Source organism: Pyxicephalus adspersus, chromosome 6, assembly GCF_032062135.1.
Source record: "Pyxicephalus adspersus chromosome 6, UCB_Pads_2.0, whole genome shotgun sequence".
NCBI lineage: Eukaryota > Metazoa > Chordata > Amphibia > Anura > Pyxicephalidae > Pyxicephalus > Pyxicephalus adspersus.
In genome coordinates this window covers 75,551,924-75,567,095 of record NC_092863.1, presented here as the reverse complement: position 1 = coordinate 75,567,095, position 15,172 = coordinate 75,551,924, and the positions used below count along the sequence as shown (strand labels likewise).

The following is a 15,172-nucleotide window of genomic DNA, read 5'->3' as shown; positions in this document are numbered from 1 at the left end:
AGAACACATTACACATCATATTTTGGTTGTCATCTAGGCATTGCAGTACACCAGTACACCTTTCCATTGTTTAGTCAGTAACATAGAGATCTAAGAATCCTTGAAGGTGATGCAGGGGACGGATTCCCAAACACACCCACTGCTACTTGGTGTCTTTTATATACAGAACCCCCCACCCAGCCACAAATTAGAACCAAACCTGATTTAAGTTTGAATTAAATATAAATGGGTTTGGTAATAAAGAAATAAAAAAGTAAAAACGAACAGCACAAGTTGTGGACTATGATTGTTGTAGGTTAGGGAAACCTTAATATGAAGCGTCATACTTAGAGACATTGCCACCTGGTCCAACAGACCACGCCTGTGTAAAGATGCCCTCCTGACCCACTGTCAGTGCAACTGCCAGTGCTCCCTCCTCTATTCAAATGGCAACAATACCCTGTGTTTGGAGATGCATGTGACCTCCTCCTTTGTCTTATGTCCTACGTACTTCAGCTACGGTCTACGGTCCAGCACTGCCACATAATAAATCAGCAAATGCCCTAGCATTTGTCTCCAGTGAGGGTGCTTTGGAGGATGGCACAGTTGGGAAGGAGGACTGGCATGGTGAGTATCAGTGGGTCTGGGGGACCTATTCCAAATAATTCCATACTGCTGGAAGCTCATAGAATATAAACACTTCAGGGCAGGGTCCTCTCCTCCTCCTGTGTCACTGTCTGTATCTGTCATTTGCAACCCTATTTAATGTACAGCACTGCATAATATGCTGGTGCTATATAAATCCTGTTTATTATTATTATTTTTATTAATAATAATAATATTATTAAATTGCCGTGAATAGGGAAAAATAATGATGCTTGTTTAAGCACAATCACAGTGTTGCATTAGTAAACTCATTGATTAGTTTTACTTTTTAGTTGAAATTGTAAATTGGCTGAAATTGACAGAAAAAAAGGAAAATATCTGATGTGTTAGATTTAATTGTGTGTTAATGTGTGACCACGTGGACCAGCTCTAAGTTTTATGGTTGATATTGAATTTCTTTGTGTCTAATAGGCCAAGTTTAGCATTATTTTACGATATTTCTGATTCATTCAATGACCCCATTATTCTTTTCACAGTGCAGACCTCTGACACATCTCGTTGCTGTTCTGTCTCCCCTGCCTCGGCTTTTGCCATTGCGACTGCAGCAGCTGGACATGGAAGTCCACCAGGTGAAAGCAAAAAAAAAAGGGTGAAATAATAATGAAATATGATTTTTTTTTTTAATTAACAGTGTTTTGCCATCATTATTACTTGCTGTTCTTAGTTCACATTCAAGGCATTCTGGTAAATGTGAACTGCCTAACCGGAGCCATTCGGCTGCAAAAACTATTCTAGTAAATAAAAAATAAAAAAATTCAAGAAATCTAAGATCTACTAAGTACATTAGTTTTCAGGAATAGGACAGCCACTAGGAACAGTTGGTGGACCTGGTCACTACCTTACCAATGCATTTTTAAAAAAAACAGACAGTGCACTTTTACTGAGCGCTGTGGGGAAATTTGCTGATTTTTTTCTAGGAAGCAGATGGCTTATCCTATACCCTAAATCAGCCTCTTTAATATACAGGGGCCCATAAAATAGCTTTCACTTCTCAATAAACCTTTTTTTATAATTGATTGGAATATCGAGGCAGGGTGTTGTGGTGTTTTTAAGAAGTTATGTACAGTACCCTGACAGTCTCACGTGCAGTGAGGAACTAGGAAAGGCAAAAATTGCATAATTTTTTTTTAATTAACAGTGTTTTGCCATCATTATTACTTGCTGTTCTTAGTTCACATTCAAGGCTTTCTGGTAAATGTGAGCTGCCTAACCAAAGCCATTCGGCTGCAAAAACTATTCTAGTAAATAAAAAATAAAAAAATCCAAGAAATCTAAGATCTACTAAATACATTAGTTTTCGGGAATAGGACAGCCACCTAGGAACAGTTGGTGGACCTGGTCACTACCTTACCAATGCACTGCTGAAAAAAACAGACAGTGCACTTTTACTGAGCGCTGTGGGGAAATATGCTGATTTTTTTCTAGGAAGCAGATGGCTTATCCTATACCCTAAATCAGCCTCTTTAATATACAGGGACCCATAAAATAGCTTTCACTTCTCAATAAACCTTTTTATAATTGATTGGAATTTCGAGGCAGGGTGTTGTGGTGTTTTTAAGAAGTTATGTACAGTACCCTGACAGTCTCACGTGCAGTGAGGAACTAGGAAAGGCAAAAATTGCATAGTTGTTTGTTCTCCTGTCAATTATATGCTCTATAGTGTTATCACACAAGCAATGTATGTTCATTCTTTTTTGATGGGGCCATTGGGGATATTCTAGAAAACTGTCCTTGTATGATACAAAGCAACAGATGAGCTTTGTCTGCGTAGACATCATTCAGGTGGGTTCAGATATCATTGGCACTGCACATTGCACTGTTCTATTAAAAGAAACAAAAAAAACCTAATCATGGTATGGTCAGGGACTCTTGGCAGGTTTTCTTATTTTTTTATTGTCTGCACTCTTCTTGGGATACTTTACTCACTTCCTGTGCCAGTGATGATGTCCAGGACAAGAGGTGGGAAGAAATCCCCCCACCAGACCAGAGATTTTAGCCTTTGTCCACCTTCTATAAAATTAGCAAATGTGACTTTTAGCCACAGTTATATTTACTTGTTTTTTAAATATATATGAGCAAAATTAGACCTGACTGTGTGTTTGCTTTATGTGTTTCTGTTCTATAACCTTCCCGTGTTTGGTGTATACAATGCAATCTTCCTAAACATATGTTGCATCTGTCCTCACAGATGTGTGCTCTTACACTACCTCATCATTGTTCTCATGACAGCTAATTTGTAAAAGAATTTAAATATGTATGATAATGTCTGCAGAGCAAAACAAAGTCATGTGAAAGAGATTCATCAATCACAACACTGTACATGTGAGGTGAACAAGTGCTAACACTCCTGCCAGTGACTGATAAGATGTGCAGTAATGGGGTTGTATTGTCACAGACTGTGTCAGGGAAATCATACATCAAGACACAAATCTGTGTCAAAGCATGGAGAACTTTTCCATAGACTCATCTAAATGTATTTAGGTATTATAGGGAAATAGATACAAATAAACATATCTCTAGGTATTTTTAGGAAAATTATTTTAGACATATAGGAATGGATTATGAGTGTGAGCTGAGAGTACTGCCTGTGAACCTTGGGGTTACAAAAACAATTGGGCCAGGGGCATCCTAAATAAAGACTAGAAGCAAAACCCTACTGTGCATTTTAGAAGCCCAGTGATGTGCCATACAAACGTATATTGCATTCCAGTGGTTTCCCAACAAGTGCAATAAAAATAACTTGCATAGTAGAGAAAATAAGTCTCATGACAGGTCACATCACTGGTTTCCCCCCCTGACAGTACTCTGTCTGCTGTGTTAGGCAAAAGGAACTCCATAAGGCTCTGTAGATTCCACACTACAGGCTACATACTATGAATAGGCAGTAAAATGCAGGCTTTTTTTTTGTGAACAAGTGGAAAAAAGCTGTTTGCCATTATAAATCTTCCTCCCAGGTCTCCTTCTCCCCTTTTTGTTATCCTAGTGTGCAATTTTACACTATGCAGGTGTAAGTGTATTGCTGTTTAATTAAATCAAAAGGTATGCCAACACACAAAGAGTCCTTTAGAGCATATGTGCGCCCATGCACCTAGGATGGCCATCACTGTGGACTGCAGTTGGGTAGTCCATTCATTTGAAAGGTCTGCCCAACACTCCACATTAATACCCAAATTAGATCAGTACTATTTTTAAGAGTGCATCACAATGCAGTATAGTTCATTGCCCTGTTATGCAGTATTGTGCTGCAAAGGGGCGCTATTAGGAATAAATGTCAGTGCACTGCATAGCACATGGAGTGTGTATGTTACCATGCAGCTTCTGCAAGAGGATCACGCTATCATGGCGACTGACACCTGGTATTTTTTTTACAGTGCTTTTATATTTAAATCATTAACTGCCTCCACCATTTATTTTCTATTGGGCTGCTGGAAGTAGAAGCTGCATGTAGCTTCTTCCCCAAAGCAGTGGTTCACTGGCATGAGGAAGTGATAACCACACTGAAACCTCATTGACAGTCTGAACAAAGTCTTACAGTTGAAGCACAGAACACTTTACTACTATGCGTTGTCATACATTGTGATGGGAAAAAAAGACAAGTCTAGATATCCTGCACTGCGGGGCCTTCGGCTGCCTAATGCAATGCTTGACATAATGCACATTAATGTACATACAGTAAGGTGTGAACAAACCCTTAGCGTTTATCTGTGGTGACTCAAAACCCTGTAGGTCAAAGCAAGCAATCACATTTTTTTAATTTAAATATATTTTTATTGAAAATATTATAACAAGAACAAAAAAAAATCAACACAAATACAACAATATGAGTCAAGCAACCAGCAAATGTGTACAGAGGTATACATCAGCAATCAGAATCCCTGCTATCATCTAACATATTTTACCATTAAAAAAACTGCAGGGATAAGCAAGGGGTCCATTCAAAAGATATTAGGGAAAACATAATAATTGTAAGTACGCTACAAGGTGAGTAGTGTGCTATAAACACAATAGTTGACAAAATCACAGACATAGACACATACATCACAAGGACAATACACAACAAAAGAAAGGATGGGACCCAGAAAGAAAAAGAGAGAAAAAAAATGGGAATCATAAACCCCTCCCAGCCAATGTTACCCCCCCCACCCAAATCGGTATCTTCCTAAGTTCTAATATCATCAAATATGCCTGCTGAACACTTCTACCTCATATCACCATGGGGGACCTATTTAGATATCAAAACTTTCAGAAAAAGGGTTTTAGCTGTGCTGCACTTTATGAAATCGCATTTGACATTACAAAACTTTTTTTCAGCATTGGACAATGTAGTGCTGCTGAGTTATAAGAAAAAGATACATATATGTCTACAGCAAATCTCAGATAACCTGGCGTAATGGACAGATTTCTGACATTGGACAGTGTTCAGTGTTGCTAATAATGCAGATTGTACAATTGTGAACAATAAACTAAGCATACAATGGTTGCAGTGTTATTGTACTAGAAAGGTTGGAATGTTGGTCTTTCTTTGGCTTTACTGAAGGAGTTGCGTAGTTGTGTAGGTGTTTGTACATTAAATTCCAGACGTCAACCCATATTGAAATTACAAAAAGACATATATTATACTAACAGCTTCTATTTTCAAAGTTTTGAGCCTTATGTAACATGTTTCGGTTGACAGTAGGAATGAATGAATATATACTGTATATATATATATATATATATATATATATATATATTTATTTATGGCAGGTTTAAGATGTTGTGTATACATTATGTACATAATGTACAATACATTATCTTATTAAAGTTATGGTGAGGAACTAAACTAATCGATACTTAGGCCATTACTGGCCTTAATTGGCCAGACTGGTATAACTCCCACGTAGGCTTGCAGGAGTCCATTCATTCCTAGTGTGTGCAGGGGAAGCTGTGATTTGCAGGTATCCCTGGCAATAAACACCACACAGCTCAGGGAAATTTGAGAGATGGGCAGCGACTGGGCAGAAAATAAGTTACTGCAAAAGGGACATCACAGTTCTGCAATAGGCACCTGCCTAATCACCAGTTTAAATGTAGGACAATAAATTTGGTTTTGTAGTTTAAGAATGATGGATAGAAGCATCATCATGTTGATTAGAATGGCTTCACTGTAAATTTGCAATCCCTTATCAATTCTTTAAAGTATGATAATTTAAATGATGAATATTTATTTCTTTATAGATATTCTTTCAGAATTTCCATTATAAAATTTCTCAACACGTTTTGCAGATCGAACAAATTTGCTTCCTCAGGGGTTGACAGATTGGATTGAAGATGTTATTGAGTCATAGAAATAAGCCGTAGAACACTTTGAAAGTGTACACCATGGTACTATATCTTGCAGGGAGTGTATTACTGGTGTTTTACACTTCTTCATAATGCAATCTTCTGATGTTCTGCATGGCTCTCTTGAATGCCCGCTACTCAGATGCAAAGGTGATCCAGTGCAATATCTCCTTCATGAAAATTGTATGGCTTTATTAAAAAAATGTTATTGTACCTTTAAAGTCCTATCTTTCTTCTTCAAAGACCTGCTGATCATGGAAGATTTATTTTTTCAATTAAATTTCAATAGGACATAGTACAACACAGAAACCTAGTCTTAGGGGCAAACAATCAATTCTTACTTTGAAGGAGAACATTGTTCAGTTATAAATACAGGCAGGATATATATAAAGACATTTCTAGTTCAGCTAAAATTGTTGTGTACAACAGTACATAACTATAAAGAAAAAAGGTGCAAGATTTGGGCTTGTACAATTTTGTAGGTTTGTGTTGGTGAAAATCTAGATTGCTAGAGGTCAATTTATGAAGCAGCGAATCTGACAATCCACTGAAACATTCCTAGATGGGAGTCAATTACTGCTATTGAAAAGCATGGACCAGGAAGATTCTCCACTAAGGAATGCTTCAGTGAATATCAGATTTAGCGCTTTATAATTAGACCGATAACGGAATTGTGACAAATGCCTGTTTTACTTAATTAGCTCCATAGAAAAGTTTACATTTTCGTATGATTGGTGCATAAGCAGAACCTGGGGTCTCGTTTATTAACACTTTATATGTGTGTGTTAAGAATTGAGGTGAGAACTTTCACACAATATACTAAGTGAATAATATGTTCAATCCATTCATGTTTAAAGCAAATATCTGTTTATGATGTTTATCGGCGCATGGCTGAGTACACAGCTGCAATCTATTAATTGATTGATTTATTGTTCAATGATTCTCAACTCAGACACTTCTGTGAAATCTAAGTCACATTGCCGGTTTATAAATCCAGCCCTTTAGAAAAGTGTTATAATATTTTTTTGTATATAGTACAATCCATTCTATTCTTAAACCCTCTCAATATATCGGCTATTTGAAAAAAAAACCTGTCATAAATATGTTTCTTTCTGATATTTGTCAGACTTGTTGGCTATGAGAACAGGTGGAGCTGTTTACAGGAGGTGAAAATATCATTAAAATATTCTGTACTCTCACCAAGTTATAGAATTTTCATTATAATTGCAAGCTAGGGCCAAAAGAGTATAATTTCTGTCTGCTTCATACTACATTATAATTAGGAAAATTGCAGGGAATGGCAAGACATACATTGTCTGGGATCTGTTTATATACATATCAGTTTAGAAGAAACCTTAAGAGCTGAAATGAATAATCCCTTCAGGTGTGATGACATATAATCACTGTCAGCTTCTGGCATAGGTGATAACAGACTGGGCTATTTAATTGCAGCTTCTGTTGCAGCTGCTCATGGAATATTGGTATCTAGGCGCTCGGCTTCCTCCTGTGAGCTTGCCTCTTTATTTACACTGTCTCCCAGTTTTTTACAAGGCAGCGTGGATGAAAATAAACACACGTCAGAGCTTGCTGTCTTCTTGCTGCCTTTGTGGTTGCAATTCATCTAATTACTTTTTAAAGGGTTTTTAACTTGTACATGAAGGTTTGTTCAGTCTTTGAGAGCCTCTACATATTGCACTTTAATGTGCGATTAAACGTTAATTTTACGTTACCATGCATTAATGCATAAAAATGCACCTGCACTATATTTCACATATGTGTGCCTTCAAATAACACAGGAACATTTTTTCCATGTCCAATGACGGTTCATTTGGAATCCATTTTTATGTAACACACTACTGTATGTGAAGCACCTTGAATTGGAAAGTGTATGCGGCAAAAACGCAATGTGAGGTATGCTTTTTCTTTTCAATGCAGCCTACCCCTCTACTTAACCCTTTCTATCTCTACTTGCACACACTTCCCCCTAAATAAATTAGAATGACACTTTTCCCTCGGGTAAGGTGGGTTGGGTGAGAGTTTTCCCCTATGGCTAGTGAGAGTCATATAATGCAGCTGGCTGCACTGAAATGTAGCTCCATGCCTAGGTGTTGGTAATCACTATAGATCCATCCTGCATTACAGTTTTTTATGCCCATGTGTTATAGGAAGAGCAGAGAGTTTGTACAGATAAAGTTACAAAACATTTAGACATATGTTTATTTTTTTTTTTATGTTTTTTTTTACAATACCACCCTTCTTTGTGCACACTGCTGCGGCGGATTACTATGTGGTTTCAGAAAGTGACTTTCGGCCACACAGTTACTTTTTCTCTTCTGGAAAGGAACTGCAGCCACAACTGTGTGTAAACACATTTGCCTGCAGTGCGATCTACTGCTCCTGAGCAAACAGCAACAGTTTACCTGAAAGCAGCTAACCATGCAGTTTTCCAAAACAGGTATGAAGAAGCCTTACAATGTTCATTTTCAATAGTGCTCTGCAGTGTTCTCCTCCACCATAACCTCTCTGTACATTGTAGCTTTGCAGCACACAATGAAGCTGCCACAGAACACAGCCAATGACTGTAGAGGCTCCAGGGTTTACTTGACTGTTATCTTTAAGCCAGCATCTTAAACTGTGTACACACATCAGATGATTTTTCCCCAAGATGAAGTAGTACTCGTCTCAAATAAAAATCTGGCATACGTACAGCGGTCCCCAAACCACCATGGTGGACTAGTGAAACCACTGTGTGGTCATGTCGAGGAGAGCGCAGAAGGGTGCCACTTGCTTGTCCTCCACCCTCTTTTCCATTGAACAGAACACTTCTTCCTCTGTCATTGGAAAAAAATCACAGAGGTTCCGACATCGATGTCCATCCATCTGTATAGGGTTTTAGTCCAAGAAAAAGATTGAGTCTAGATAATTCCTAACAAAATTGGGCAGCAAGGTTGGCGCAGTGTTTAGCTCTCTTGCCCTTGCAGCGAGTCCTGGCCAGCACACTATCTGTAAGAAGGTTGTATATTCTCCCTGTGTCTGCATGGGTACTATGGTTTTCTCCCAAAAACATGCAGTTAGGTTTTTTGGCTTCCCTTCAGATTGACCTATGGTAGGGACATTTGATTGTGAGCCCCTTCGAGGGACAGTTAGTGATATGGACTTTTTAAAGCGCTACATAATATGTTGATGCTATATAAATACAAGTTAATAATAAAATTGACACTATCCTTTTACAGAGTAAGACAGATAAATGCTTTGTCAGGTAAAGACCTGTAATTTCCAAGTAGTCCTACATAGCATGTTAATTGTTATACAGATGTATTACTTAGCATGCATGTATTATCAGAAAATTTATATCTGATGTGGTTCACTTTAAGTTGATCAATATCCTTTAACACGTTTTGTGGAATACTCACTTGTTCTTGACATCCAACTAGTGAAGACAATAACATTTATCTTGTCCTACGAATTAAGTTACTTTAGATGTAATTGTTATCAGCTGCCAGTGTGTTGTTCTGATACACTTGCAATATTAGTGTGCAGCCATTGGGGAAATTTGTTAGAAAGCCACAATAAACTGTAAATGATACGGCTCATCATAGTTCAGTTGTCTCTTGTGTTCACTTCTTACTGTCGGTACAAAGGCAACTTGTTCTGCAATGAAATTGGACATTTTATACCAGGCATGTCTGCTAGCCAGCAATGTAAACATTGAGATGAAAAGAAGATGAAATAATGTGCGTACTTAAGTGTATGTGTGTGTCCAACCATTGATGGAAATGTCTAAATTGAATTTTGCTTTTTGATTGTTTTGTCTATAAAGCTTCTGTTAAAGTTGACATCCTTGAAATGAAAGCTTTGATGGTTGAAATGATGTAAACTTCTGCCACAGTCCACATCATCTGTAACATTTTTCTTTGTTTCCATTTTTTATATTCCTGAAGGTTTCAACAACATGGAGAGGATGTGTGACAAAGAGTTTATAATACGGCGAGCAGCTACGAACCGGGTGCTGAATGTTCTACGCCACTGGGTATCAAAGCATTCGCAGGTATTTATCTGGTGTCAGGGTTGTGCTATTGTTTTTAGTTCTATTTAATTGTATGTCTAAGCAGAATTCAAAACATATGAGTATATCTATCCAACACAATTACATCTTTCCATAAAAAAGAGATGATCTGCAAGAAATCCAGTGTGTCCCAGTTTTTTTTACCTAAAAGTACTGCACTGAAATCCATTTGCATAAGGGGGGGTTAAGTAGTCCGACATGGGAGAGCTCAGGTAGGGCTTGGAACATTGCTAAGGGCTTTGGTGCCACAAAATAAGACACTGTCAGCTCACAAAAGACAATGAAATTAACAAGTATTTAACTATATTTTAAAAAAGTATATGCACATGCAAATTTCTAAATATATGCATACATGCCTTTTCTTCATTTCCCATTTTATTTACAAGTGACAGTTTGCTATAACAGGGCTGTAGTTTACACATCTCTGCCACAGTAGTTTTTCTACTGTTTCCAGGCTTACGATCACTTCTTGATCCTTCTTACCTTCTGCTATTCAGACAGAGGTGATGATTCACTTTCATTGTTCAGCAAGTAAGCTAGACAAAGAAAAGTTATATTTTTTTTAGTGAGTAAGTAAAGAAGAACTCATACCAGCCATGTTCTCCTAAAGTGGAACTTTCATTAAAATAAAAGACTACCACTTACCTTTCCTTATGTACAGCCGATCCTTCCACAGCTGGCTTTGATTCGGTCTCACGTCACCCTGGATTTTTCCTTCATCTGCCGTTTTCTGCCTACGTCATCCCATCTTGCACCATGCTGGCGCAAAATTGGGTGACGTATCTTCCTGTAAATTATCCCAGGGAAAAACTACATGACGTAGTATCCCATGTGGCTTTGCACTCCCAATCAGTCTTTACTGCCGCAATGGTTACGACAAAAGGCCTCAACCTTTTTTTTTTTCTTTGAAAAAAAGGTGTCTAGGAAGGAAAAAAACACATTTTTACTTTATTTAAAAATGGTTATCTACCCTTTTATATGAAGTAAAAATTGTGGTTATAGGTCTGCTTTAAACTAAAAAACTTAACTGAAGTGGAATACAAAATGGAGATTGTTACTGTATAACAGGAATAGATTACTGGAAAGGTTCAAGATTCTACCCCATAATATCAAACTTACGTTTACAGCAAATGGAGTATTGGGTAATGATGTTTCACAATGGACTACAAACTAACTAACAAAAGAAATAGTGGCATCACTTGATCAACAAAAACTTTGATCAAAAATTAAACTTTTGATCAAAAGTAAAAGTCAATAAAAGATAAAAGCAAACCTATGATGGAACAGAGGCACATGAGTGTTTTTAAAAAAATGTAATTAGGCAGATATGTTTATTTTATTGCAGAATGACATACCTGTCACCTGTCTCTGCAATAAATAAACATTTTTTTTAATTTTTAGCCAAGATCCGCTTTCATGACAGAACAAAAGTAAAATAATTTGGTATATGAAACTACTGAACATTGGTCTAACCCATAATTGGCTTCTCACAGACCTAAATTAAATAAGGCCTGGACAAGATTCACATGACCTTCAACTATCTGGACTGTATTATGTGATTCTTCCTTAGAGATAGGAAGAAACAGCAAATCTCCTCAAATTATTGGCAATAATTAGACATTTATCACTGACACAAACATCTCAGTTGGATTTTTTCTATTCCTAGCGATTGACCATTCATTTAGAATTTTTAAGTTCCATTGACACTGGTCAATTAAATAATAATTGAGAGGGAGTTCCCTACTGTTGCAGTCATTACCTGTACTAGATAAATCTGCAGAGTTTTGCTATCTGGCAGGGCTGTGCACATCTCAGGAATGAATTCCCAGAAATACAAATACACAGGCAGGTAATATATATATATGTATGCACCTATATGTATTTATTCTGTAAATGTTTTTGGTCTTGTGTTATTATACTGAAATTCCCATGAACATCTTTGCCTAATGCTAAAAAAAGAAACCCATTTTCTCATTTTATAATGTAATAAATTTGGTGTTTTTCTCCGTAATGGGAAATAAGACTCTGTAAATTTGTATGTAATGTATGTTCCAGAATAGGCAGCAGTAGTCATGGCCCTCTGGGAGAAGCAAGCCACAGTGAGCACCAGTCCGGCATGCAGTCAGTCTGATTAATTAAATGCGCTCTATACTTCTTGTTCAGGGCACTGACACTTTCCCTTTCTATTATTCGCTTTATGATGCATTTAAATATCGCAAGAGCTGGAAGTTACAAGCCACTATGTCACGTCTCTTCCCACATCAGGGCTTTATTATTGTGACAATGCCTGTTGGCTTTATATTCCTTTCAAGGATATTACATTGTGACTAGACACTGCAAGTTCTGTACTTATGCTAAAAACACAGAGGCTGCACTTCATCCCACCAAATAGTGTTACTTGGCTACACAAAGAACAGGTTAGGTTAATAGATGCTAAACTTGTAGATAAAAGATTTATGCATTTCAAATCAAATAATAAAAAGTCTTTAGATCCAAAATAGACAGGCAGGTACATATTGAAGATATTGCAGCAGATTTACAGGTATTATATATTGTAACTATATATAATCCCGGAAAGTTGTAAAGATAATGGGCCTGATTTCTCTCTAGAACTGGAGAGGATACACTTTCATCAGTGAAGCTGGTTGATCCAGCCAACCTGAAATGGATTTGTTCAAAGTCGGTTGCTGAATAGACCAGATCCATTCCAGGTTAGCTGGGTCACCCAGCTTCACTATTAAAAGTGTATCCTCCCCAGGCTTGCAAAGCTTTAAAAAATCAGGCCCAATGAACCATAGGTGTATTCAATCTACCAACTGGAGATGGCTTGCTAAAAATGTCCAATCTAGTCTGTCACTTTTGACCAGAGGGAGCTCTCCAACATGGGGTCACTGCCCAAATAAACATTTAAAAATTATTTTACCTGTTCAGTATCTCTGTACTATATTTTATTGGTTCTAACTTCAACTAGATTTTTTTTCAGCAAATACTGCTGTTTTATAACATGGAAATAACACAATCTGCTGTATACCTTGGGGCATCTACACTCATAGGTTTTTGGGCCATGATGATATTTGAGCAAACAACTAAGTAATGCGTCCTCTGCAATAGTAGGAACTAGACAGATCAGAATACTATTTAAATGATAAGTATCAGAAAAGCCTCACTGGAATGAGGTCCAGATTGCAGAACATGCACCATACAGCTTTTGGAAAGAATGAAATGCTAACTGCCTGGTGCAGGGTGCATTGGGTCTGAAATAATACGGATGTCAGAAAGTATTTTGTGTCCTATAACTTGATAGACTGCATTTCTCAGCAGCTATAGACCTTTGTTGTACATAATGGTGCTTGTACAGTAATGGGATTTCTAAAAGGGACACCCAGACACTGGTCTGAGCAGGGCGTATAATGTATGTGACTCCGCAATCACAAAAAAAAGTTTTGGGGTGTAATGCCAAGAGCTGACACTCTTATAATAACCAAATAGGATGGATGCAGCTTAGAGCCCATGTGTGAATAACACTCAACCAGAGCACTCAAGACACACACTATATGCCAATATTTAAACCTAATGGTATTTTCCAAAGTTGAATTATCAGGCTTGGGTCAACTGACTATTTATATTTACCCAAAAATATGGTTATTTTTGTGACAGTTATGAGAGACCTGCATGAGAAGCATACTGCTTTAAACATTTTACAGAAAATAACATCCTGACAGTCAGAAAATCAGGGTCTAAAGCTGTCCAGGAGACATTAAAAGCGTGTGGCACTGCACCTCTATTATCTGTCTTTATAGTCTTTATTTTTATTGAGGACATTGCTTAAATGTTAAGAATTTCTTATCTGGCCAATCCCAGTAGACCTGGCAGTAGATCACACCCTGTTTTTCTGTCTACAGTGTTGCTGAAAGAAATGACAGTGGTACCTTGGTATAAGGCCTTATTTCGTTCTAGATCCTTGGACTACCAAACAAATGTTTCCCATAGGAAATAAAAGGAAAATGATTAATTAGTTCCTATAAAAAAAATCCTATAGTTATTGACATATATTCATTGATGGGGTTGTATAAATAATTTAACTAGGATGGTGCTGAGAAGGGAGGAGGAGGAGATGTTATGTAATTCACAGACAGTTATAGCGCGGGGTGGTCACTGAATGGTAGCAACTGGCGTACTGACACTCGTGGGCAGTTGTGGCTTTGTCTTTAGACAGGTAAATAAGGGCAGCACGTGGTGTTATGACTCATTTTGACCCATACAAGTTCTAGCACAAAGGTTGTATACCATGAAAATGTTTTTGTGTCTAAACAGGACTTATACCAAGTTCGACTTATTCCAAAGCGGACTTGTACCGAGGTACCACAGTGCTTGTCTTCTCTCTGATCAGCAACTTCCAGCATCTCTTGCTTCCCTTTAGCCATGCTGCATGAAATGTACCCTCTCAGCTTTCCCAGCATATGCGCTCAGACTATATACATCTGAAGGTGATTTTTAGGAGCAGAATAGTCTCTGACTTCTAGGACTTTGGCTGATGTGTCTTTATATCCTTTCTGCTCACAGTCACCAGTTGCATGTTGTAGTGTTAGGTTTAGCGGACTTGCTACAGGTGTGTTATCTCTGCAGGTGTTATATATGCTGGCTGTCTGTTTCCTCACTCTTTTGTATGATTGTATGCTGCCTAGACCGACCTTTACGTGTGACCCCTGATTCATCTTTGTCTCTACACTTGAATACCTCATTTGGTGGACTGATTTTGTGTATTGCCTGGCTGCACTATCCTGTCTTCGTTATCTATTGGTTCCTGGTCCTCTGCCAGTCCTTCCCCAGACGCCATCTTTTGTGCACAGAAATCCTGGAACCATGTGCTGGGAAGGCACAACTAGTCTGCGACTGATCAAGCTTACTAAAGGTGAACAGTGCAAAGTTAGATTGGAGGCCTGGCGTCTGATGAGCACTGGCACTAGAACCAGGGTCCTATGTTAAAACTTTGAAATAACAAGCTCAGATTACCTAATTTCTGGGGTACCCTAATTTCAGGGGTAATGCATCCAACCACAAATTAAATGGTGGGGTGAAAATTGAAACCATAGTCCTGACAGACCTCCAAGGCAATTGTCAGGATTACTTGTTTATCCT

General features: G+C 37.8%; 1 protein-coding gene across 1 annotated transcript in view; it reads left to right on the top strand.

Annotated features, from left to right (window-relative positions):
* RASGRF2 (Ras protein specific guanine nucleotide releasing factor 2) overlaps window positions 1–15,172 on the top strand; it is a 155,208-nt gene that overhangs the window by 117,444 nt on the left and 22,592 nt on the right. Inside the window, exons 17-18 of the mRNA XM_072416210.1 lie at window positions 1,122–1,214; window positions 9,909–10,015. Of these exons, the coding sequence (XP_072272311.1) occupies window positions 1,122–1,214; window positions 9,909–10,015 (200 nt within the window). The remainder of the gene's footprint in view (window positions 1–1,121; window positions 1,215–9,908; window positions 10,016–15,172) is intronic.